The 26,717-nt window shown below is 42.9% G+C and overlaps 1 protein-coding gene across 2 annotated transcripts in view; it reads left to right on the top strand.

Moving 5' to 3' along the window:
* ADHFE1 (alcohol dehydrogenase iron containing 1) overlaps window positions 1-20,690 on the top strand; it is a 32,964-nt gene extending 12,274 nt beyond the window's left edge. For both annotated transcript variants that reach the window (XM_070802614.1, XM_070802615.1), the window contains exons 9-14: window positions 2,382-2,534; window positions 4,673-4,771; window positions 7,782-7,860; window positions 8,032-8,128; window positions 10,553-10,710; window positions 20,157-20,690. In XM_070802614.1, coding sequence (XP_070658715.1) covers window positions 2,382-2,534; window positions 4,673-4,771; window positions 7,782-7,860; window positions 8,032-8,128; window positions 10,553-10,710; window positions 20,157-20,240 — 670 coding nt within the window. In that variant the 3' untranslated portion in view covers window positions 20,241-20,690. The remainder of the gene's footprint in view (window positions 1-2,381; window positions 2,535-4,672; window positions 4,772-7,781; window positions 7,861-8,031; window positions 8,129-10,552; window positions 10,711-20,156) is intronic.
* Window positions 20,691-26,717: the final 6,027 nt, after the last annotated feature.

Consider the following 26,717-nt stretch of genomic DNA (forward strand, 5'->3'; position numbering starts at 1 on the left):
CCAGGTCTATCCCAGTCCATGGTCTGCTTTTCTCACTGCATTACGCTGCCTGCCAAGAAATGGGAGAAAACTGTGTCCAACTCCATCCTGGTCGATGTTGTCAGTGCTTTGGAGAGTTGTCCTCTAATAACTTGGAAATAAGGGAAATGAGATTACCCTCCCTAGCTGGGAACTGCATAATAAATATATTAATATAACAGACCAAAGCAGTCACGTGTAAGTGAATGACCCACAGACCCAAAGATTTTGCTGTCAATCAGAGGGGAGGGGAGTGAGTTCAGAACAAAAGACAGTGATGGCAGCGGCCCTTCCAAGGACTGACCACTGGAGAGCACACATGGTCCAAGGAGAAGTCTGCCCCCGAGGCCCAGTGGCCTGTACTGAAGATGGACATACCCATATATTCAACCTTAGAAGCAGTGACCCTGGTTAGGGCTCCATGGGCCTTGTGATCATAAATTAGCATCCACAGCTTTGACAACAGGGAGAATAGATGTCATCTAGAAGACTCAGATGTCTGCCCCCCTCAGAGGTTCTATTTTCTCTTTTTTTTTTCTTTCAAAATACATTTTATTAATGGCATATGGAATTTAAAGTGAAGCAGTTTCTTTCCAGAGAGAAAGTAAGCCCTGACAGGTTATAAAAAAATGAGCAGATATGTCATAGCAAAAATACCGTCTCCAGTGTAAAGAGGCTAATAGGAATACTCTCCACCAAGGAAATGATTTTCTTTACCATGCTGACCACAGTGGACACCTAGTGGGTTCCACCCACAGCACTGGACAGTCATGGACAGAGGTTCTATTTCTTGTTGGAAATCAGTAATCAGACTTCCAAGTTTTACACAGTTTCCCTGGTAGCTCAGGTGGTAAAGAGTCTGCCTGCATGCGGGAGACCTGGGTTTGATCCCTGGGTCGGGAAGATCCCCTGAAGAAGGAAATGGCAACCTACTCCAGTATTCATGTCTGAAAAATCCCATGGATGGAGGAGTCTGGCACGCTACAGTCCATGGGGTCGCAAAGAGTTGGACACAACTGAGCGACTAACACTTCTGTGAGCTCAGTTCAGTGAATCTACCCCTGAAAGACAGATCCAGTCTTGGGCCCAGAATCCAGATACACAATGGGCAGAGGTTCAACTCTCCACCTTGGCAGGCTTGTTACCACCCCTCCACCCCCCACGTGGACACCTCCTTACTGCTTTGCCCACATTTCCTATTTAGAACCACAAACCCATAGCTTTTGTCTACCAACTAATTCTTTTTGAAGTTCTAATACTTTGTTTCAAAAGATGTTATCTGCCTCTCACATGTAGAGGAGAGTAAACTCTCCATTCTAAGACTGAGAATGTTACTCACACACACAGTTCATGTTACACTGTGTTCCCGATGAGTCACTGATCTGGATGATTATGTTTATTCCCATCTTCTGCACTTGATTAGCTAGAATTCATGGCAGGCTGGTAGGTAAAGAAAACTCTGATACTTTGTTCTTAAAATAGCCAACCCTGAATTTAGGGCCTATAGGAAAAAGAAGTAGATTTTTTTTCAGGCCAAGCATTAATAATAATGGTGAATGATAAACTTTACAAAGTGCTGCTACGATATGCTAAGTAATTTACATGTGTCAATTTTCACATCAGCACCATGAAGAAAGACATACTATGAGCTATCCTCATCTTAGAATCACGAGGTGGATGGTGACTCTGCTGGTCCCAGGCCCACAGTGGGAAAGCCTGGTGCCAGAATTCACACCTGGGAGCTGACCCACTGCACTACACTCTTATTGGAGGCTAGTATAACTATTATGACCCTCCTTGGATAAGTAATATGGGATCTGATAAAGGGAGGATTTAAAATGGTAAATATACTTTAGAAGGAAGTCATTTTTCAGATTTAATGCTTTTCTTAACACAACTTAAATGTTTAAAAATTCAACATTATAAAGATATATTGGTACTAGAAAGGAACCATATGTAATCTTAACACATTCTGGTCAAAAACACAGTAGTGCTGTTAATGTCAACTTCACTGCATTGTTCTTCAGTCACTCAGTTGTGCCTGACCCTTTGTTACCCCCATGGACTGCAGCATGCCAGACTTCCTGTCTTTCACCGTCTCCTAGAGTTTGCTCAGACCCATGTCCACTGAGCTGATGATAGCATCCAACCATCTCATCCTCTGTCACTGTGTTAATTTCTATAATAAGTGATGACTGTCATGGACAAGAGACAGATTAGTGAGAGGCCTTGTGATTATCAGCACTACAAAGGCATATCCACGGGGGAGTGAGAACCAAGCATTCCGAGGCAGTTTGTGATCTGAATGAAGGGAAGGAAAAAGAGGATGCTTTCAACTGTGTATTTTGACTATTCCCTGCTAGCCACGCCCTGGAGTCCTACACTGCCCTCCCATATCACATGCGGAGCCCCTGCCCTTCAAGCCCTATCACTCGGCCAGCCTACCAGGGCAGCAACCCCATCAGTGACATCTGGGCAGTCCACGCACTGCGGATCGTTGCCAAGTATCTGAAGAGGTATGTTGTCCAGAAGGGACAGAAACAGGGCAAAAAAAAACCAGTTTCCACCTTCATGAAATGTGGCTCGCTAGATCCTGAAATGTCCTGAGCAAGCCTGTTCACCCAAAAAAGCAGTCACGGTGCATACAGAAGTACCAGAGACCAGCAACCTCTGGAGGGAGCCCCAAGGGGACAGATGAAAACCAGATCCCTCGATCTAGAAAGGCAAAGCCCAGGATGGGGACAACATGGGAGCCTGATTTATAAAGGATGCAGCTAGAAGGTTTTTTACGGGGCTTCCCAGGTAGCGCTAGTGGTAAAGAACTCACCTGCCAATGCAGGAGACATTAGAGACACAGGTTTGAACCCTGGGTTGGGAAGATCCCCTGGAGGAGGGTATGGCAACCCACTCCAGTATTCTTGCCTAGAGAATCCCATGGACAGAGGAGCCTGGCGGGCTACAGTCCATGGGGTCACAGAGTCAGACACGACTGAAGGAACTTAGCACAGCACATGCAGAAGGTTTGTTCATCAAAACCTCAAAACCAAAGCTGAGGGAGGTCCTTTGAGATTTGGTCACCAAGGGCAGAAATGAGAACCACGAGACAGATGTTGGTCCTGCCCCATCAGGCCTTGTCCAGGAGCACACAAGGTCGACCCATAAGCAAATGCACATGAACCTCAGTTTAAGAAATAAATGTCAGGTCTTCCCTGGTGGTCCAGTGGTTAAGACTCGGCACTTCCTCTGCAGAGGGTGCAGGTTTGATCCCTGGTCAAGGGACTAAGATTCCACATGTTGTATGGCACACCAAAAAGAAAAAAGAAAAAAATGTGTAGACAGAAAAGTCTTCCTGAAAAGATTCCCACAAGATTTTGAAAGATTTATGCATGAAACAGCCCTAATAGGCTCATGAGAGAGCAAAGATACACTTAGAGATGAAAAGTGATCCCTAAGACATTGAGACTTAGGCAAAGTCAAACTCATCTTTGTATTTATACACAACGGAGGGAAAGAAGAGGGCAGGTTTGGTCTAGATGTAACTACAGGGCCTCCTCTGGCTGGAGGGGTGGGGTCTAGGACCACATTTTGCAACAGATCTGGGAGAGGATCACGAACTATCGTGGACTCGTGGGGGCATCAGGGAACATCTGTCTGCATAGAAGCGGATACAGATTATGGCCGGTCACCATGTATGGAAGGGACACAGGCTCGGCAGAGCAGTAGTGGGAGGTGAGGGGGCAAAACGGACAGAGGAGAGGCCACAACTCCACCATCCACTACTTCATCTTGCTATTTGGGAATAAGGAACTGACCCTGGATTTTGGAAAGAGACAGTTGCCTGACTATTCCAGATAAAAGAAGGAGAAAGGCTGTGGCATTTTTATTTCAGAGCAGGAACCCTTATTCCAGGCAGAATCACAGAAAAGCAAGTGGGAAGTGGTTCCTTTGGCTGTCTCAGGCATTCCGCCCTGGGGCAGGGTCCTGGAAGCAGGAAGGCTCAACTACATCTGAAAGCGGCCTTTGAGAATTTGCCTTTCCCATATGGCACTGGGGAGGGATAGAGTGAGCGAAGGCTCGCCCTACAATAACATGCCACTTCCACAGTAAAAAGTATAAAAATAACATGCGGTTTGCAGATACCAAAAGAGGTCTCCAGTGGGTCCAGTTTGGGTGGTGCCACAGAAAGCATGATGTCTGGGCAGCTCGTCAGGCCTGTGGGTACCCCCAGGCGACAGGGACTCACTTCATCTAACTAGCCTAGACCCATGCATCCTGAGCATGTGTTTACTCTAGGTCCACTCACAACCACAGTCAAGGTCATTGACAAGTGAAGAAGAAGAATGAGTCTCAGGGCACTTTTCTAGAGCAGCTTTTGCAGTTTAAGGGTCAGTGCTTTCTTCCCTTGGTACTCTTATCACATGAGCAGCCTGACGGCATAATATATGCCTTTGCTCCAGCCACTGATGAGAAAATACATTTCCCTTCAATTTTCATCTAGAAGACAAGGTGTCATTTGAATAACTTGCCTAATTTTTCTTCAGTTTGAGTAGTGTTTTTTTTTTCCTCCCCCAGATCTTTCTCTAAGGTGGCTCTATATTTCAGTAGGAAATGCCAATGTTGATATGTTATTGTTATGTATTTATATCATCCACAGGGCTATCAGAAATCCTGATGATCTTGAAGCAAGGTCTAATATGCACTTGGCAAGTGCTTTTGCTGGCATTGGCTTTGGAAATGCTGGTGTTCATCTATGGTGAGCAAATCTGAGATTTTATTTCTTCACCTAAGCTATTGCTCTAAAATTTTATTTTAGTGTCTATCATTTGGGATGTGTTGTAAGATTTTAAACATGCTACAGAAAAAAGAAATTTAACTTAGGGTCCCATAATATTTTCTTAGCTCAAATGCAGTTTATTGGGTCATAGATTATTTTTTCTTTTTGGTAACAGCCTTATTGACATATTATTCATACCCTATAAAATTTGCCCATTAAAAATTTATAATTCAGTGGGTTTTAGTATATTCACAAGTTGTGCTACCATTACAATAATCAATTTAGAACATTTTATCACCTTTGAAAGAAATCCCATATATCTTAACTGTCACCCACCAATCCTCCTATACCCCCAGTCTTAAACAACTACTAATCTACTTTGTCTCTATAGATTTGCCTTTTCCAGACATTTTATAGAATGGAAGCAAATGATATGTGGTCTTTTCTGTCTGGCTTTTTAAATTTAGCATCATGTTTCCATGGTTCATCCCATACACATTATCAGTACCTCTTTCCTTTTTCTTGCCAAGTAATGTTCTATTGCATGGATATACCACATTTTATTTACTCATCAGACGATGGACATTTGGGTTGTTTCCACTTTTTGGCTATTATTAATAGTGCTGTTATAAATAATCATGTATAAGTTTTCCTGTGGACATACATTTCACATCTATGGAGTATATACCTAGGAGTGAAATTGCTGGGTCACGTGGTAACTCTGTGTTTACATTCTGAGGCACTGCCAGGCTGTTTTCCAAAGAGGCTGTACTGTTTTGCATTCCCACCAGCAGTGGATGGGGGTTATGATTTCTCCACATCTTTGGCACCTGTTATGGATTTTTCAAACACCAAACGTAGGATTTTCTTCTTCTGATCTCTCTCAAAAAGAAAGGAATTAGAATATTTGTTGATAGCCCAGAATTAATCTGTTTGATCAGAAATGTATTGGTATGTTGCTTTAAAATTGAAAACCAGTGAACATGGAAAATTAAGAATTGTCCCTTGCCCTGTATGGGAGGGGAGTCTGGAAGAGAATGGATACATGTATGTGTATCGTTGCATCCCTTCGCTGTTTACCTGAAACTATCACAGCATTGTTCATTGGCAATATCCCAATACAAAATAAAAAGTTTTTTAAAAGAATTGGCCTTTGCTAGGGAAGTGCAATGAAATGGTCACCCTCAAACTCGGCTGCTGAGAGGAGCACAGATTGGCACCTTTCTAAGAAGCAAATGAGCAAAATCTACCCAGAGCTTGGAAAATGTCTCTACCCTTTGCCCCATGAATTCTACTTTTAGGAATGTAGCTGAAAGAAATACTCATGATATGATCAAAGACTTTCCTTATGAGGATATTCATCTAAAAAGTTATTTATAATTGAAAATTTTAAGAATAACGTAAATTCCCAACAGTTTGGGAATGGTTAACTAAATTTCAGTATTCAAAGAATAAACCATCAAAAGTAATGTTTTAAAAGAGTAAAAATTATATGGGAAAGTATTTTTAAAGAATAATAAGTAACTATATGCATGCATGCTAAGTTGCTTCAATCATGTTCGACTTTCTGTGACCCCATGGACTGTAGCCCACCAGCTCCTCTGTCCATGGAGATTCTCCAGGCAAGAATACTGGAGTGGGTTGCCATGCCCTCCTCCAGGGGATCTTCTCAACCCAGAGATCGAACCTGTGTCTCTTACATCTCCTACATTGGCAGGCAGGTTCTTTACCTCCAGCGCCACCTGGGAAGCCCTAAGTCAACAGCAGTGTTTAAAACTGAATGCACAATGCAATCATAAATTAAAGATATGTGTAAGAAGACTAGAAGGGAATATTCTATAATGGTTATCTTGAAGAAATAGGATTATGGATCATTTTTATTTTTTACAACAAATATATATATACAATGGTTAAGAGAAATCAAACTAAAATATTGGATACTGTTAGAAAGGTACTTTAAAAGCTACATGAATCCTTTCATATAGTGGAAGAACACCAAGCCATAATTTCCTGAATACTATGGAGCCTGAAAATGGTAAAGCACGTTCCTATCCAACAACTCAGAGAGCTTATACCTTCTGATCTGCTTTATGAGTGATGACAGGCATGGGGCATCTTTTTTTTGGATAACCATACAATTCACCAAAACACTTCATCTTTCTATGAAATATAAATTTTTTACTAAGAACAAAGTAATCCAATAAAACCCACATTAACAGACTAACAGACCCTTTTACTATTGTAAAGCATTTCATTTTCAAAATATCAATTGTAAAGATATTAACTTCTCACAGTGTTTATCTCCTGGGTCATCTTATAAACTATTATATTGTCCTATTTGTTCACTAAGAATTTGAGAGTTTTCCCATTAAAACAAACAGAAAAAATCCCCACAAATGAAAACCATGGTGCCTTTTCTCGATAGCCTTACAGACTGAAATAATCGTGTATGACTCAGTTCCCATTAGTACGTAGCATTTAAAAGAACGTATTAATCACTGGCAAGATGGATCGCTGGCAGAACAAGCTTGCACGTCTAGCACAGTACATCTTGGTTCATAAAACTCCCACCAACATATTCAGTTTGTGAAGGAGCACATTGCCAAGGCTGTGCCGAGCAAGATAGAAAATGCATACCCTGAAGATTGTTTAAAAAAAAACACTTCAAAGTGAATTCTTGATTTCTTCAAGATCATAAGGTTAACCAATGTGCTCAAGGAGCAACTTCTATGTCAGTACTTTTTAATGGCGTGTAGTTCTATCAACATTTGATTTTGAACATTTCAGTAGTTTTGTCAATGAATATGCCAAATATCAATTGCATAATAATATATCCTTATAGGAATCAAAGAAAACAGAACATCTAACCTTGTGGGTTAATGATACTGTCAAGAGACTGTGAGGGGCTCTTCCATAAGAGTATCTTTGTATTGTTAACTTAAATTACTGTTAGATATATATCAATATAAGGACTTTATTTTTTTTCTAGCCATGGAATGTCTTACCCAATTTCTGGCTTAGTGAAGACTTATAAAGCAAAGGATTACAATGTGGATCATCCCCTGGTGGTAAAATCATAATAAATGCCTTAATTTAATCTTAGATTCCTGTCAATTGCCATCAGTGTTTTTTGTCAATTCTTGATTGTTTGGAATACAGGATAAAGTAATTTAATATCTAGAATATTAGGCTGAAGACCAGCCTTGCCCCAGCAGTCACCATGTTTCCTTTCTCCCCAGCCTCATGGCCTTTCTGTGGTGCTCACCTCCCCAGCAGTGTTCACATTTACATCACAGATGTTTCCTGAGCGACACTTGGAAGTGGCAGAAATATTGGGTATGAACCGTTCATCATAACTCTGTGACCCACATCTATGGAGCGTTTCCTAAGATTGTTTCTGAAGATAAGCCATAAAGACTAATACCAAAAATACTGATTTGAGATAATCTAATAATAAAATGCCAGCGACCTTCCCAGATTCCTATCTAGCACTACAATTCTGTAATTTTGTGTTTCTAAGAGTCTATTAGCAATGAAATGGAACTAGGTATTTCTTACTTTAAGTTTATAGTAATAATATTTCCACTGTTTTTATCTCCAAGGAAAGTTAAATTCTGTATACTATTCATGTTACTAGTGATTCTTGTTTTAATAGGAAATAAAGTGAGTCTAAATCAGGAAGTAACAGTAAATTCCCAATTATAGAGAACCTAAACAACTAGAAACTTCATAAAAAGTTCCCCAGAGAAGAATCTGTTTGCTATTCTGTTGATAAATCATGTCTATAATAAGATACCCACAGTGCCTTTTGAATCTTACAAGAAATACACTTATGATCACTTTGTGTGTGCTCAGTCGCTCAGTCATGTCTGACTCTTTGTGACCCCATGGACTGTAGCCCACCAGGTTCCTCTGTCCTTGGAATTTCCCAGGTAAGAATACCAGAGTGGGTTGTCATTTCCTCCTCCAGGGGATCTTCCCGACCCAGAGATCAAACCGTCCCCTCTTGCATTGGCAGGCGGATTCTTTATCACTGAGCCATCTGGGAAATTAGCCATTATATACTTTGATTCCCTGTAATCAAAATCAATAATGTATCTTAGATCATTTTAACTTTATACCCATCTGTTCTCTTTCCTACCTTCTCTTTTTTTCTAAAACACTTCTTATGAAAACCTGGAGGTTTGGATGGTGTGTTTTATGGCAGCAATCTTGAGAACATAAAAACCTCATAAACCCCATTTCGTGTGTCACCCTCCACTTAATCCACATTTGAGCTACCTCTATGTAATACAGACTGGTCTTGTCAGGCAAGCTCTACTTTCTGTCCAGCTGCTCTCCCAACTAGCTCTGTATCTCGTTCTATTTATACCTTTTCCTGGATTTCTTAAACAGCTCTCTCTGTCAGAGAACAGAGAGGCTAAACCTAATCTACATGGAGGCACACCATACATACTAGTTTCTTTTTGACCAATACAGAGAAAGTGGACTTGGACTATAGCATGGGGCATTTTGGATAATAAATAGTGCTACAATCTGTTCGCAGATTGCTTCCCTTCCTGGCAGTGAATGTGTCTAGCTGGGATAGATGAGGGACAAGGGTGCTAAGGGTTTGGGATTGGTTCTCTTCATCTGAGAACTGTCACTGCCACCCTGGCTGAGGGCAGAACCCCCTGGCCCTTCCAGACTGACATCTCTATGATTGTGTGCATTAATTAGTAACCATGTCCAAATTGTTGTTCAGTCGCTCAGTCGTACCTAACTCTTTGCGACCCCATGAACTGCAGCACGCCAGGTTTCCCCGTCCATCACCGTCTCCCAGAGTTTGCTCAGATTCATGTCCATTGAGTCAATGATACCATCCAACCATCTTCTGCCCTTGCAAACCTCCAACCCTTGGCAGCCTCCTTCCTTATTCACTGATATGATTGAAGTTCACTGCTCAGTCATGCCCAACTCCTGGTGACCCCATGGACTGTTGCCCACCTGGCTCCTCTGTCCATGGGATTTCCCTAGGTAAGAACACTGGAGTGGGTTGCCATTCCTACATATTAAATACTGCTTTCTAAAAGACTCCTTGTTCTTAAATTTGCCTGAAAGGTTCTGTAAAAGATATTTAAAGGAACTTGCCCTTTGGCAACAGAGCCCAAAACAATTCTCTAGCTATAGACAGGAGATATATTCCTTCTCTGGCCATACTGAATCCATTTGTCATCTCATTTTCCTCCTTTCTGGCAGTCAGTGGCAGAGTTTTTTGAACTTCTGTCTTGTCTCACAAGGTGTTTGCACAGGGCTTGTCTTTTCTTCAGCTGTGACTGTGAGAAGGGACACTGAAAGCATAGACCTCTAGATGTCAGCAGATTCCAAGTCCTGAAAGTTATATAAACTGTTTTCTCCTACAGATTTTCTCAATCCTCCTCAGCCAAACGCCAGCCTTCTTTCTTGGTCTCCTTCCTGTGCCTCTTTTCTTGGCTCTGTTCCTCTTCTTCCCACCACACAGCGGGCCAGCTGCCCATTGGAGATGTGAGAGCCAAGTGAGCCCGCAGCCCGTACCCCGGCTCCTCTCTGGAGGGGCTCCCAGGCTGGCCCATCTCTGGCGGGGCTGGCCGCTGGGCCGGTCCTCCACGGGGAGGCACAGCGGCGCCCTTGTCCTGGGGTGAGGGAGCCGGCAGCAGGTTATGAATTCAGCGAGCCTGGGGCTGAATCACACCCAGGGCTGGCTTCCCCCTCTCGCTACAGTCAGTGCTTTGTGTCTTCCAGGAGCTGACACCCGCACTGCCAGGAGGCCAGATGCTGGGCCTGTCTTGGCAGACACGCTGCGGAAATTCTTATTCGATCTGGATGTGGATGACGGCCTGGCTGCCATTGGCTACTCCAAGGCCGACATCCCCGAGCTGGTGAAAGGAACGCTGCCCCAGGTAAGAGACACAGCCATCTTCACTCCTGTCTGAGAAGCACCGAGCTGCAGGAGAGACGGGGTCCATCTGGGACATCTTAGAGGGGGAGATGGAAACCCAGATCTACCCACACCAGGCAACAGCTCCCCATTTCCCCACTGAAAGGGGTCAAGGCCCCCTCACCCTTCTTCTTCCATAAACTGTGGCTTGTGTGAAGCTTTGATGATGTAACGAAGGGATCCTTTACAAAAATTTAAGACAAAAACAACCAAGCTTATTTCGAGTATAGCAGAATTTATTTCCCTTTTCTCCATTTCTGCTCTTTCAAGAGTCCCCTATGAAACTATATGAAGTTAAAAGGATCACTAATGTTCTTTGCCAGTATAGAGTTACAAATTCTACTACTTTGTGAAGAACAGACATGGCCTTTAAATGAAGATGATGACGAAATCACTTTTTAACTTATTTTAGATCTTGTAGATTCTATACATATACATATGTATACATATCTGTGTCACTTTGGGTCTTATTTTTATGTTCCTGAAGAATTTAAACCTAGCAGCTGTCCTTTACGTGGTAGAACCATAACAGATGTAAAGTTTCCCCTCTCAAGGCTCTTATGAAGAGAGTTTATTCCCCTTTGGATGTTTCCATTTAAGATCAGATACCCAGGTGGTAGAGCACCAGAACCTAATAGCCCAAGACCCTGTTCATTGTAATTTACCATAAAATAGAGAGCTCAGAGCCATGAGATGCCACCATGCTTACCAGGTCCAGAGCACTCACTAAGTCCTCCTATCCAAGATGGGAAAAGCAAGGATCACTTAAACACTGTAAGGATACACAGAAAAGATAAAAACTCTAATTCAAAAAGATAAATGCACCCCAGTGTTCATAGCAGCACTACTCACAGTAGCCAAGACACGGAAAAAAACCTAAGTGCCCATCAACAGATGTACTGGCTTAAGAAGATGTGGTACATATATAAAATGGAATATTACTCAGTTGTAAAAGAATGAAATATTGTCATTTGCAGCAACATGGATGACCTAGAGAATATCGTACTAAGTGAAGTAAGTCAGACAGAGAAAGACAAATATATGATATCATTTATATGTGGAATATAAAAAAACAATACAAATGAATCTATATACAGAACAGATATAGACTCACAGACATAGAAAACAAAGTTATAGTTACCGAAGGGGAAAGGGAAAGAGGAAGGGATAAATTAGACATACGGGATTAACAGATACAAACTGCTGCTAAGTCGCTTCAGTCGTGTCCGACTCTGTGAGACTCCATAGACGGCAGCCCACCAGGCTCCCCCATCCTTGGGATTCTCCAGGCAAGAACACTGGAGTGGGTTGCCTTTTCCTTCTCCAATGAACGAAAGTGAAAAGTGAAAGAGAAGTTGCTCAGTCATGTCCGACTCTTAGTGACCCCATGGACTGCAACCTACCAGGCTCCTCCATCCTTGAGATTTTCCAGGCAAGAGTATTGGAGTGGGGTGCCATTGCCTTCTCCAAACAGATACAAACTACTATATATAAAATAGATAAGCAATAAGGATTTATTGTATAGCACAGGAAACTATATTTGTTATCTTATAATAGTCTACGGGAAAGTTATCTGTGTTTATATATATGCATGCATGCTATGTTGCTTCAGTCATGTCTGATTCTTGGTGACCCCACGGACTATAGCCCACCAGGCTCCTCTGTCCATGGAATTCTCTAGGCAAGAATAGTGGAGTGGGTTGCCATGCTCTCTTCCAGGGGATCTTTCCAACCCAGGGATTCAATCCATGTCTCCTGCATTGGCAGGCAGATTCTTTACCTCTGAGCCACCTGGGAAGCCCCATGTGTGTACGTATGTATATTCAGTTATATATATATATATATATACATATATACTTTGCTATACACCTGAGACTAACACAATATTATAAATCAAATATACTCCTATTTAAAAAAACACTGTGAGGATAAGGCAGTTCTCCCCAAAGTCATGACATTCATGTATCAATCCTTGACATTGTTGTTTAGTTACTAAGTCATGTCCGACTCTTGCGACTCCATGGACTGTATAGCCTTCCAGGCTCCTCTGTCCATAGGATTTTCCAGGCAAGAATATTGAAGTGGGTTGCCATTTCCTTCTCCATCACTGACATTGGAACAGAGTGAACAGCTAGACTCTCCACTCATATAGCATCCTGCTGACCACAGTGGCAATGCTTTTCCCTCAGCCCATTTCAGTTAAGCAAAGGCCTCAGACTTGCTTCTTCTCCACTTAGCAAGTACTGAGAATGTCGAAGACCTCCCATAATACCATAATATCATGTTTGTATGGATTGGGTTCACAGACTTACCTGTCCGTAGGAGCCAGGTAAATAATAGCAGTGAACAAAGTACTTTTTGTTCACTAGGGAATGGTGGGGACTTTGGTGAACTGGAAAGTACACAATCCATTTCATTGGGTGAGCAGCTTTTCAGCTACAATTTATTATCACCAAACATAAATTCAGGTCCCAGTGATGGCAGAAATTGCAATTTTTAAGAGAAGTCAGCAGTTGGGATGTTTGTATTGAATTCCCTGATTTCCCAGTGCACAAACAAAACATGGCCCATGGGCACCAGTTTTCCTGATTTAGGGTCAGGCCCAGAGTAGGCTCAGTTGCAACCAAAAATGTAAATGAATGAGAAAAAGAGGAATCTCTAAGAGACCCTGGTTCTAAACCATTGTCCTAACCTGTAAGTCCAAGGGACTAAATTAAAAAAAAAAAAAAAAAAATCACAATTGTTTTATCCAAACCTACTAAAGTTCCATGAAGTTAGGACCCTGTTTTGTTCATTCATCCTCTACAGCACCTGACATGAGCTCACAAACATCTTAAAGGGGCAGCCCTCTCCTGTCCATATGAGCTTAATGACTGAATGGTGGACACTTTTTGAGCAATTTCCTTAGACTTAATAGGACTCAGCCAATGACAAAGATCCATGAAAGCCCATTCAGTGACATCAGAGATCAAGTGGTCACTGTGATTTTGATGACTGGCTCTTATAGTTCCTATAGCATGGTCACAACAATAGTATCCACTCTTCAGGAGGTCCTCTGAAAAGCTGTGCTTATTTATCCCAGGAAAGTGTCCAGGAATACATGTTGTTCATTAGCCTCCAAGAATCAGATCAGTTGCTCAGTCGTGTCCGACTCTTTGCGACCCCATGAATCGCAGCACGCCAGGCCTCCCTGTCCATCACCAACTCCCGGAGTTCACTCAGACTCACGTCCATCGAGTCAGTGATGCCATCCAGCCATCTCATCCTCTGTCATCCCCTTCTCCTCTTGCCCCCAATCCCTCCCAGCATCAGAGTCTTTTCCAATGAGTCAACTCTTCGCATAAGGTGGCCAAAAGTACTGGAGTTTCAGCTTTAGCATCATTCCTTCCAAAGAAATCCCAGGGCTGATCTCCTTCAGAATGGACTGGTTGGATCTCCTTGCAGTCCAAGGGACTCTCAAGAGTCTTCTCCAACACCACAGTTCAAAAGCATCAATTCTTCGGCGCTCAGCCTTCTTCACAGTCCAACTCTCACCTCCATACATGACCACAGGGAAAACCATAGCCTTGACTAGACAGACCTTTGTTGGCAAAGTAATGTCTCTGCTTTTGAATATGCTATCTAGGTTGGTCATAACTTTCCTTCCAAGGAGTAAGCGTCTTTTAATTTCATGGCTGCAGTCACCATCTGTAGTGATTTTGGAGCCCAGAAAAATAAAGTCTGACCCTGGTTTCCACTGTTTCCCTATCTAAGAATAGTATCCATCATTTTCAGATGAAACTGGATGATGTGCTGTGCTGTGCTTAGTCACTCAGTCATGTCCGACTCTTTGCAACCCCACGAACTGTATCCTGCCAGGTTCCTCTGTCCATGGGGATTCTCCAGGCAAGAATACTGGAGTGGGTAGCCTATCCCTTCTCCAGGGGATCTCCCCTACCCAGGAATAGAACCAGGATCTCCTGCATTGCAGGTAGATTCTTTACCAGCTGAGCTACCAGGGAAGCCCAAAACTGGGTGATAGTCTCAGCCATTTAATTGCTAGTGACCGTGCATCTTCTAGCCATCAGCACACACCAGCAGGTGTGGACAGTTTTAATTCTACTACCCAGGCTTCCACTTGCAAAAGCTGTTCCAAATGGCAACAGGTCCAGACTAACACTCAAGACCATCCGCTAAAATAGCAAGTTAATTAGGTATCATTCTGAAAGCCTCAGTGCACATGCCATACCGGGAAATGACAGATAGCAGACTAATTTCTTAGTTTCACAAAGGATGCGAGGTAAATTGAATCTTTTGAATACAAGTCATGTCTGTAAAGTAGGAAGCCAGGATTTCCTTCAGCTGTGTTCATAAAGCAGCCCCCAACCGGATGCTGCCTTTTTTCCCTTTGATCATGTTTTCACGATTAGGAGAAACACAGTTCGTTTGAATTCACTGGCGCTCGTTCAATTTTGAAGTCAACATGAGAGATTTATATGTGTATAAGGGGAAGGAGGGATAGTCATAGGACTTTAAAAGGAATCTTAGGAATAAGCTTGTCTATTTTGCAGTTGAATTACTATTGGATTTTTGTTTAGTTTTTGGATTTTGTCGGGGGGAGGTTTGCCGTGAACATTTTGCAGGAATGCTATGGCAGTTTCAGAATGGTACGCATTCAACAGACTCATCTTCACTCGTTAGTGTCTACAGGACTTAAGGTGGTGGGAGGGATACACTGGTTGCTGCAGAGAACATCACCAGAAAGGATGTTTTGTGTAGCTGATACTCGATAAGGCTTCTTTTATGTTCAGCAAAGGGGAATCAGTCTTCGCTGGAAGGAACAACCAGGCCAGTCATTCCTGACCAAACACCACAGCCCCTACTGATGGCAACACACAGGAGCCCGGAGGATAGAGGTGTCCAGTCACCATGGCTTGGCTGCTCGGGGGCAGGCAAAAATACATGAATCTTCCGGGCTGGATTTCTGAAACCTCTGGAAAGTAACATTTACATCTCAAATCAAAACATCTCATTACTGAGAAGAGCTGGGGACCAAAGTGAGCACTTCCACTCCCTGGCAGACAGGCCCATTGAAATGTTGCTTTATGAATGAGCTAAAAGTGGTAGTCTGAATTTATTTCGGTGTCTGCGTTACTCACTTGTCCTTCAGTCTTGTGTGTCTATAAATAAGAGCATGGTACGGAGCATGTCTGATTTCTCAGATATTAGCTTTTACAGGGCACGGCTGATCTGTGCAAGGAAATATCACAGACCTTACCCCCATGGAACCAGTTGTTTGTTGTTGTTGTTTAGCAGTGAAGTCATGTCTGTTTTGTGACCCCTTGGACTGTAGCCCGCCAGGCTTCTCTGTCCATGGGATTTCTCAGGCAAGAACAGTGGAGTGGGCTGCCATTTCCTTCTCCAGAGGTTCTTCCCAACCCAGGGATCGAACCTGTGTCTCTTATGTCTCCTGCATTGGCAGGCAGGTTCTTTACCACTGAGCAACCAGGGAAGCCTGGAACCAATTGTTGGGAGTCAGAAATGTGAAAAAGAAACTGAGCTCAGCTTGGCCTGAGCTAAGAGTCCTGAACTATGTCACCCAAGATGAACAGGGTTGTTTTAAGGGCCCTTGAATCTTCCCCTGTGGCTCAGCCTGCAATGCAGGAGATTCGGGTTTGTCCCTGGGTCAAGAAGATTCCCTGGGGGAGGGTGTAGCAACCCACTCCAGTATTCTTGCCTGGAGAATTCCATGGATGGAGGAGTCTGGCAGGCTACAGTCCTTACGGTTGCAAACAGTTGGACACGACTGAAGCGACTGAGCACTCACGCACAAGGGCCCTTGAGCTCATCAGATAAGACTCTGCTGTTATGAACAGAATGTGGCCATTTTCAGCCACAGCAAATACCCAACTTCAGTCCCGGACCTGCCACAAACAAGCATGTACATAAGTCACCATGAACAAGTCTCTGCCTTGCTGTGGATTTTCAAAATTCTTTAGCATCTGTACAAGATGTGTTGGGATAAGAGCTTTACCTTGGCTTCACCCATGCTCTTCAGCAATGTCCCTGAGCCTTCTTCTATCTGTCCATCCATTCCTTTTTTTTTCTATTGTGGTAAAACATACCTGACATAAAATTTACTATTTTAATCATTTTTAAGTATACAACTCAATGCCATTAAGTACACGTAAGTGGTATGCAACCATCAGCACTATCCATTTCCAGGACTTTTATTTTTTCATTTTCAGAATTTTTTGGCTGCGTTGGATTGTCCTTGCTGCATGCAGGTTTCCTCTGGTTGCAGCAAGCAGGGGTTACTCTCTAACCGCAGTGCACGGGTTTCTCGTTTCAGTGGTCTCTCTTGTTGTGGAGCACCAGCTCTGGGGTGCACTGCTGCGGTGGTTGTAGCACGTGGCCTCAGTCATTGCATGCTCGTGGGCGTGCCCCAGATCAGGGATCAAACCGGTGTCTGCGCACTGCAAGGCGGATTCTTAACCACCAGGGAAGCCCCCAGAATTTTTAAGTCAGGCCAGATAGCAGCTCTTCTCTATCGCTGAATGGTAAACAGTAACTCCCCACACTCAGAGGAAGAGTCCCCGCCTGGGGCAGCCTCTATTCTTTCTAGCACTCTGAATTTGCCTATCCTAGGTACTTCATGTAAGTGGAATCATACAGTATTTGTCCTTTTGTGTCTGCATCATGTCTTCACTTAGCATAATGCCTTCAGTGTGTCAGAATGCCATTCCTTCTTATGGCTGAATAACATTTCGTCATGTGGATAGGCCACATTTTGTTTATCTGTTCAACTGCAGTTGGGCACTTGGGTTGTTCCCACTGTTCAGCTATTGTGAATATTGCAAGTATGAACATCAGTGTACAAGTATCTGTTTTAGTCCTTGCTTTCAGTTCACCTGGGTATATATCCAAGGAATAGACGTGTTGTGTTTAACTGACAAGCTGCCATAATGGCTGTACCATTTACATTCTCACCAACAATGCACGAGGGTTCCAGTTTCTCTGCAGCTTCACCATTATTTTCCATTTTTTGGATAGCCATCCCAATAGGTATGAATGGTAACTCACGGTTTTCACTTGTATTTTCCTAATGACATTGAGCATCATTTCATCTGCTGGTTAGCTACATATCTTCTTTGAAGAAACATCTATTCAAGTCCCTTGTCTATTTTTGAGTTGAGTTGTTTGGAGTTTTTAGCTATTTAGTTGTAGCAATTATGTATCTATTTTGGATACTAACCCCTTATTAGATATACATATGATTTGAAAATATTTTCTCCCATTCTGTAAAGTTGTCTTTTCACTCTTGATATAGTGTCCCTTGAGGCATAAAAGTTTTAAATTTTGATGTAGTCCAGTTTATCTCTTTTTTCTTTTGTTGCCTGTTTGCTGATGTCATATCCAAGAAATCACTGCCAAACCCAGTCATTAACATTTTCCCATTTTCTTCTAAGAGTTTTAAGGTTTTAGCTCTTACATTTAGGTCTTTATATTTAGATGCTTTAAAGTTAATTTTTTTTAATGCATCCTTCGTTCTTTTCATTCTTACTTTTACCTGACAAATACTTATTGGCATCTTAATATATATCATGAATTGTATGGGATACAGCTAAGAAAATAAAAGTCCCTTCCATCCCTCATGGATCTTACATTCTAGTGAGGAAGACAGACAATAGACATCTGATCAAATCTATAAATAAGATATGAATGAAATCACTTCACATAATGATGAGCAGTCTGAAGGAGTCCTGGGTGATGAGATAGTGATTTCACATGGGACTGTGGCGGGAACTCCAGCGGATGTGGTCAGAGAAGGCCTCTGATTGGAGGCTGAGGCAGCTGGGTGAAGAGCTGAGAGAAGCATTTCAGGCAGAGGGGAAAGACCCTGAGATACGGTGAAGACAGCATTTTCATGGGACTGAAAAGGGATGGTGGGTCCACGTGAGTCGAGTGAGTGTGAGAAGAATCAGAGCTGGGGTGAGAAGCAGGGCCAGGTCTGGCTGGGGTTAGGGGATATGGTTTTGTTCTTCTAATTGCATTGGAGGGCGTTAAGCAAGGAAATGGTGTGATCAGACTTGTAATGCGGGACCATCACTCTGGCTGCCATGGGGGAGAATGACCTGAAGAGGATGAGAGTGGAGCAAAAGTGGAAGTAGCTCTTAGAGGATTTTCAAGTAGGACAGGAGCATGCAGTGAGTAAGACAGGCTGTGATGGACGGAGAGGTGAGAAGTGGTCTGGGGATTTATTTGGCAGGTAAATCTGACAGACTTGCTGATGGCCTGAACTTGCAGAGAACAGAAAGGGCAATCAAAGATGACTCCTAGGGACTTCACTGGTGGTCCAGTGGCTAAGACTTCATGTTCCCAATGCAGGGGGCCTGGGTTCGATCCCTGGTCAGTGAACTAGGTCCCACATGTTGCAACTAAATATCCTTCGTGCTACAACTAAGCCCTGGAGCAGCCAAATAGTTTTTTTTTTTTTTTTTAAAGGGATGACTCTAGGTTTTTGCCTAAGGAAAAGTGGAAGGTGGAGTCAGGTCCTATCTTGTACATGTGAACCTTGAGATGCCAGTGTCCCCTCCTGCTATCTTTATTCATCCAGTAACTGTTGAGCACCTGTTTGCTGTGTGGGGTGCTGGCCGCAGCCCTGCCCCCTGGACCTTCCCCCTTCTACCAGGTGTGCCCCCACACCAGTGCTCATCACAGAAAACAGACCCAGAGACCCACAAAAACCCAACCAAACACTGGCATGTTTCTTAATTTCATTTAGGCCTGGAAATCTGGGGGTAAGGAGCCACTGACAGGACTGACCATAGCAGTAGGAGGGGCTGGTGTCTTTGCTGACTCGGCTCAATGATCACTGGAGAAATTAAGGGAATCATGGAATTTGTTTGAGGAGGTAGAGATAAAATCTTAGTTAATTTTTTTTTTTTTAAGTCACTTGTTGCCCGCAGCCTGAAAGTTAATGTCCTGGTGAAGTCCTTCTTAGTATACCTTAAGTCCAAGTTGCAAAGTCTTTGAAGTCAAGGATGACCCTGTTCTGTTTTCCTTGGCAGCACATGCAGGGCTTGGGGCCGTGCCCTCTGCACAGGGAGAGCCTGGCAGGGGTGCCTGATCCACATAACTTGGTCACTGTAGGTGGTGTTTTTCCCGAAGCTGATGAGCTTCTGAATATTTGGGTAGAAGGCCCTCAGGCAACAGTAATGGCTTTTGAAAGCTTTGTGGGAAAGAGGCCTCACTTGATAAATTCTGAGTTGGGAATCAGCGAGTACGAAGCCAATAAGAAATATGACTTTCAAAACTATGACTACTATCAAGTCACTGTTTCTCATGACTGAGTTAATTTACATACAAGTAGCTTTTACAAACTGTCTTTGCAAAGCCCTGGGTAACTATTTTTGTTTACTGTTTCAGGAAAGAGTCACCAAGCTTGCACCACGCCCTCAGTCAGAAGAGGATCTATCTGCTCTGTTTGAAGCATCAATGAAACTGTATTAATTTTCATTTTCACTGAAAGAACTACCCTTGGCCATCATAGTTCTGATAACAGAAGTTGATCTAGCAAGAATTTTGTCTTTTCACCTCCACATATAACTCCCTCGTTACCAGCTTGAATGTGATATAAATTTATCCTGTAGAAGATTCTCTGATGCTCCAAATCCAGCTACTTCCATAGGGCAGCCTGGACAAACGCCCACCACGCTGGACCCTCAGACAGACTTCAGGGATCCATGTTCTTACCCCAAACCCTGCAGACTGCCCCTGCTCCATGGATCAAAAGGGCAAATACTCAATATCTACCAAAAATGTTAATGCATGTACTCTTTGCCCAGTAATCAACCCCACATCTAGAAATGTATTCTATAAAATTCTAGCACAAGTGTATAAAGAAATATGGCAAGAGTGTTTCTGGCAGCACATTTTCTAATAATAAAATATTTGAAAGAACTTAAGTATTCATTAATAGTGTATAGATAAATACATCATGTGTGCTCAGTTGTTCAGTCGTGTCCAACTCTTTTCGACCCCATAGACTGTAGCCCACCCCTCTGTCCGTGGGATTTCCTGGGCAAGAATACTGGAGCTGGTTGCCATTTCCTCCTCCAGGAAATCTGACCAACCCCAGGGATCACACCCGATTCTCCTGCATCTCCTGCATCTCCTGCATTGGCAGGCAGGTTCTTTACCACTAGCACCACCTGGAAAGCTCTAGGTTTCAGTGTACCTGCATATTTATCTGTATTTTAAATTGGATTAAAGTTTTAATCAAGTGAAGTACATAATTACATCAAGATTTTTTAAAAAACAGATGAGAAGGGCATTACTGTGCCATTCAACCTGCCTGGGGCAGGTTTATCTCTTTAAACATCTTTGTTTACTTGGGATTTTAAAAATAACATTTAAATATTGTTTATTGGGCAGGTGGTCTTCTCTAATTACACACATAAAACATGTTCAGTACCAAAACCTGGTAACACAAAGAAACACAGAAGAAAACATTTGTTCACAATGTGCCAACCAGAAGATAATCACCACTAAAAAATAACAAAAATTTAAAATATATGTTCTCCCTATAATTTGTGCACATATATAGTTATAGATAATTATATGTATACATATGTATTTATATTTTTTTAACTTAGAATCACTGAGGTGTAATTTTAGTTCCTATAGAATGAATGTTCAAATTCTTTATGCCAAGTGCCCAAAAGGCAAGCACAAGAGAGTTTCAATAGAATTTCAGCTCTACCTTGCAGACTATATCTAGCTAAAATTCCCTCCAGCTTTTTAGGGGAATCGTGGATTCTGAGAGCAGAAGCTTTGTAAATAAGGTAGAGAACAGTGAAACTCTCTGTCAATCTGAGATCCTTTCAGTTCAGTTCAGTTCAGTCGCTCAGTCGTGTCCAACTCTTTGCGACCCCATGAATCTCAGCACGCCAGGCCTCCCTGTCCATCACCAACTCCCAGAGTTCACTCAGACTCACGTCCATCGAGTCAGTGATGCCATCCAGCCATCTCATCCTCTGGTGTCCCCTTCTCCTCCTTCCCCCAATCCCTCCCAGCATCAGAGTCTTTTCCAATGAGTCAACTCTATGCATGAGGTGGCCAAAGTACTGGAGTTTCAGCTTTAGCATCATTCCTTCCAAAGAAATCCCAGGGCTGATCTCCTTCAGAATGGACTGGTTGGATTTCCTGCAGTCCAAGGGACTCTCAAGAGTCTTCTCCAACACCACAGTTCAAAAGCATCAATTCTTCAGCGCTCAGCCTTCTTCACAGTCCAACTCTCAAATCCATACATGACCACAGGAAAAACCATAGCCTTGACTAGACAGACCTTTGTTGGCAAAGTAATCTCTCTGCTTTTGAATATGCTATCTAGGTTGGACATAACTTTCCTTCCAAGGAGTAAGCGTCTTTTAATTTCATGGCTGCAGTCACCATCTGAGTCCTTTAGGAAACTTTAATAAACAAATAAATGTTTAATAAATATTTCAAAATACATTTGTCAGGGAGGAAGGTAGGAGGGTGGTTCTAGAGGGAGGGGACTTAGGTATACCTATGGCTGATTCATGTGGATATTTGGCAGAAACCAATACAATTCTGTAAAGCAATGATCCTCTAATTAAAAATAATTTTTTTTAATTAAAAGAAAGAAAAAAAGTACATTTGGCATAGCAAAAATATATATGGCCCCCACCAAGAACATCCAGGAAAATTTGGGGCCTCTTGTAATGTATTTTGTAAGATGATTTGGCATCATTAGAACCCTGGATTCCATTTCCAGCCCCTCGCTCTATCTGAGTCTTACTTTTTATTCAACCAAGTCCTCTGCAAGCTTGAAAATGCCCTGACTGGATTTCAGGTACTACCCTGTCCTTAATGTGAGATTTTGAGTTTGGGAAATTTAAAATCATTTGAGATATGAAAATGCATTCGTTATCTCTCTGAAATGTTCCATGCCATTTCCACCAGTACACAGATGTCTCACTGTGACTCACCAGGAGGGGTGCTTGGTATTCATGCTGAGATGACTCTTAGAGGAAGGATTTAAAGGTCAAACATGAAGAAACAGATTTAGGAAGCCTCGTGTTTTTAATCCCATCATTTCAGTCCTCACAATTTGAGAATACAGAAGAGATGTATTTCTTGACTTAAGAGTATGACACAAGAGATCATGTCAATTTCTGTAAACCAAACATATTTGTGTATCTGAAACAACAATTACATACATTTTTTCAAGTTGGATTCTACTTATCGATTGATTTCCTTAAATGATCAAACTGTTCCTAGGGGTCACAGCTCCATTTACATGGATTAATCTAGTTGTTAAGGAAAGGAAAATTAAAGGAATCCTATTCAAAAGTTTATATAATATTACTTTCATAAAATTATCACATATGGTGGCATTTTCACTTAAAATACATCATCCCTAATTTATTTCTTGACACAAAATCACCAATTTGTTTCACGCAGGTCCTGTTTCTTAATTTTTGCCACAAGCCACAATAAACTGCTGGTGTGTTGCACTTCTGTCCCTTTCCCGTGCCCAGAGGAGGGCTGTACTGGGATTGTCCTTATGAGTATGTCTGTGGACACAGCTGGGGGGTGTTTTCCAGTGGTCAATGAGGTGAGTCTGCTCTTGTAAAACAGAGACAAGTACAGTATCAAAATAGAGAGCAAAAACGGCTTTTCTGGCCTTTTAACCCTGAGAAAGATTAATGGTTGTTTAGATTAGAAACTGTACTCTAATGAGGGACTGTCGCCCCTGGGGAGTGGGTATGAGAAAGGGGGTTGTTCACCTCCAGGTCAACATTGCACAGGCTGCAGGGCCTCTGATGACCAGCAACCCCTAGCGGAGACAGCTGCCCAGGCTCCTCCATTGAATGCTGGGTCCTCTGGGAGTTGGTGAGGAGGCCAGGCCACAGCCTGCTCCATCACCATCACAATGGCCTGTGGAAGGTGGTCCCCAGGGATAAACCACACTTTGAATGGGAAGAAATTGGTTCTTAAAGCCTTAGGTTGAATTACTGGCAGCTGGGGGTAGGAGGGTCTAGTTTCTCATGCTATTATTCTTTCCAGCCACCCCAATAACTCTCAGAATTAATGCATATCTCCCCACCCCCCCAAACTGCTCTAACTGTAATTTTGTCCCATGTGAAATCCCTCATGAAACTACATGTGGGACAGCCAACTTCAAAGTAACTCCATCTCATTTCTTCTGGCTTTAAAATTGACTTTTTTCTTTGAGTGCTTTTAATTGGTTTTCTAACTTATAAAATTGGAAACTGATTAAAATAATCATGAGCGGAAAGAAATAAAGAAAAACTACCATCATATCATTACCCAAACACAGCTGTGATCATTGGCTATATTTTCTTTCCATCTTTTTAATTTGATGGTGTCGTTTCTAGCTCTTTTCCCTTAAGCCATGACATTTTAAGTATTTTCTGTGTTGCCATATAATCTTCAGGACCATTATTTTAGAAGGTACATAACAGTTTACTGAATAGGAATTTAGTCATTTATTCATATTACAGGGCACCAAAAGTGCTTCCAAAGTTTTACTCCTACCACTACCATCACAGTGAATAAATGAGAAGGTACATGTGGCTTGTCTCATATTCTAAATTAACTTCTTAGATTAATGAATCCCCAAATAGAATTTTTACGTTAAAGTATGGCCATTTTGAACTTCCCTGGTGGCTCAGTGGTAAAGAACCTGCCTGCCAATGCAGGACATGCAGGAGATGCAGTTTCCATCCCTAGGTCAGGAAGATCCCCTGGAGGAGGAAGTGTCAACCCACTCCAGTATTCTTGTGTGGGAAACCCATGGACAGAGGAGCCTGGCGGGTTACAGTCCATGAGATTGAAAAGAGCTGGACATGACTGAGCAACTAAAGAAACCTCACTTTACAGGGTTGTTATAAATGTCTGCAGGAAGTGCCTGACCTACAGTCTATACTCAGCACTTGTGAGTTCTCTTCCCTTCCCGAACACCCCTACATGATGTCAGCTGGGTACCAAGGGCCTCTAAACTTACCCCAGGACAAGAATGACCTGGGGCACTAGTTTAGAAAGATAGAGATCACCAGGCCTTTCTTCCATCCCCCAGAAATTCAGATCTTGTCAGCCTGGGTTTGAACTCAGGGATCTGTTGTTGGGTAAGTTTCATTTAGGAAAATGAGGCTGCTCTGGGACCTGTTTGGCAGCTTCTCTGCATAGGTGGTGAGAAAAACAAAGCTGCAGTCTCAACCTTCAATGTGCACAGAAACTTCTGGAGAGTTTGGAAAAACATGGGTTTCTGGGTCCCAGCCCCAGGGTTTCTAATTTAGTAGGTGCATTCTGAACTAGTTCCCAGGTGATGCTGCTAGCCTGAGACCACATGTTAAGAACCACTGAACCCATGGATTGCAATTTTCTCATATTTCAAATTCAGGAGATTCCAGCTGGAATTAGTCCCACCCAGCGCAGAGCAGGACCATGAGTCCATGATGAGGGTCAGGACAGGACCAGGACACGACCACAGGACATCGTCTCCCCCAGAGTGGGAGACCCCAACCCCAGGCACCACCCTGCCTCTTTCCCACTGTGCCGGCCTCACCATGAAGCCCCTTCCTCCTTCGTTTCCACCTGCTTTTCAGGCTAAAGCCTTTTCAGGGTATGGAGAGGTTCTTCCATCAAAGCCCAGACAGAAAGGAGACACTCACTAGTGACTGCAGCATTGAGGAAGACCACGGTATTGGCTGCAATCAGGATGTGACTATTAAAAACTGCAGTAAGTACCAGGGCATTGAGTTTCATTTTTGTAAAATTGGTATAAAGAATAAAAGATCTCCCAGCTATGGGGTTAACAGACTAGTAAGATCACTCTGTCTTACCTCTGTTTGTAAAAAAGAAAACAAAAATTCTCCTTTTTACGAGTGGTAAGTCACTTCAGTTGTGTCCGACTCTTTGCGACCCCATAGACTATAGCCCACCGGGCTCTTCTGTCCATGGGATTCTCCAGGCAAGAATACTGGAGTGGGTTGCCATGCCCTCCTCCAGGGGATCTTCCTGACCCAGGGATTGAACCTGCGTCTCTTACATCTCCTGCACTGGCAGGCAAGTTCTTTACCACAAGGCATTGACAGGTTTGATTTGTCCTGACATCTCTCTCCTTGGCCTGCAGGCGGCGCCTTCTTGCATGGTCTTATTGCATCCTTCCATGGCAATGGCAGAGTCGGACACGACTGAAGCGACTTAGCAGCAGCAGCAGCAGCAGCAGCAGCATGGTCCTTCCTGTGTGCATCTCTGGTGTTTCTTTTGTGTCCAAATTTCCTCTTCTTCTAAGGACACCAGACAGATTAGATTAGGGCCCGCTCATTTGATTAACCTTATACCTCTTTACATGCCCTGTCTCCAAATGCAGTCACATGTGAGGTACTGGAGGTTGGGGCTTCAGCACACGATTTTGGGGAAACTCAGTTCTGTCCTTCACACTGGGTATCCCATTTCCCCCCTAAGAAGGCTGGAGGCCAAGCCAGCGAAGCCAAAGTTTCTTGTAGGGGCCAGGATGGGGAGAGACTAAGTGTGCTCCCCCACTTATGGTGTTTCTGCTCTCAGGTGACTACTTGGGCCCTTGAGAGGGGAGGCGGGGTGTCTTATGCAGCCAGTTCCCATCACATTGCCGGAGGCAGGGGGCGCTTAGTGGGCATTCAGGGAAAATTTGAGAACTGTTCCCTCTCTGACCCCCTCCCATACAAACTTAGGGAATATCAGTATTCTTGCCTGGAGAATTTCATGGACAGGGGAATCTGGCAGGCTACAGTCCATGATGTCGCAAAGAGTCAGGCATGACTGATGAACACTTTTACTTTCTTTCACTAAATGTCCATAGACAGAGGAACGGATAAAGAGGATGTGGTACATCTATACAATGGAAAATTACTCAGCCATTAAAAAGAACAAAATAATGCCATTTGCAGCAAAATGGAG

Source organism: Bos indicus, chromosome 14, assembly GCF_029378745.1.
Source record: "Bos indicus isolate NIAB-ARS_2022 breed Sahiwal x Tharparkar chromosome 14, NIAB-ARS_B.indTharparkar_mat_pri_1.0, whole genome shotgun sequence".
NCBI lineage: Eukaryota > Metazoa > Chordata > Mammalia > Artiodactyla > Bovidae > Bos > Bos indicus.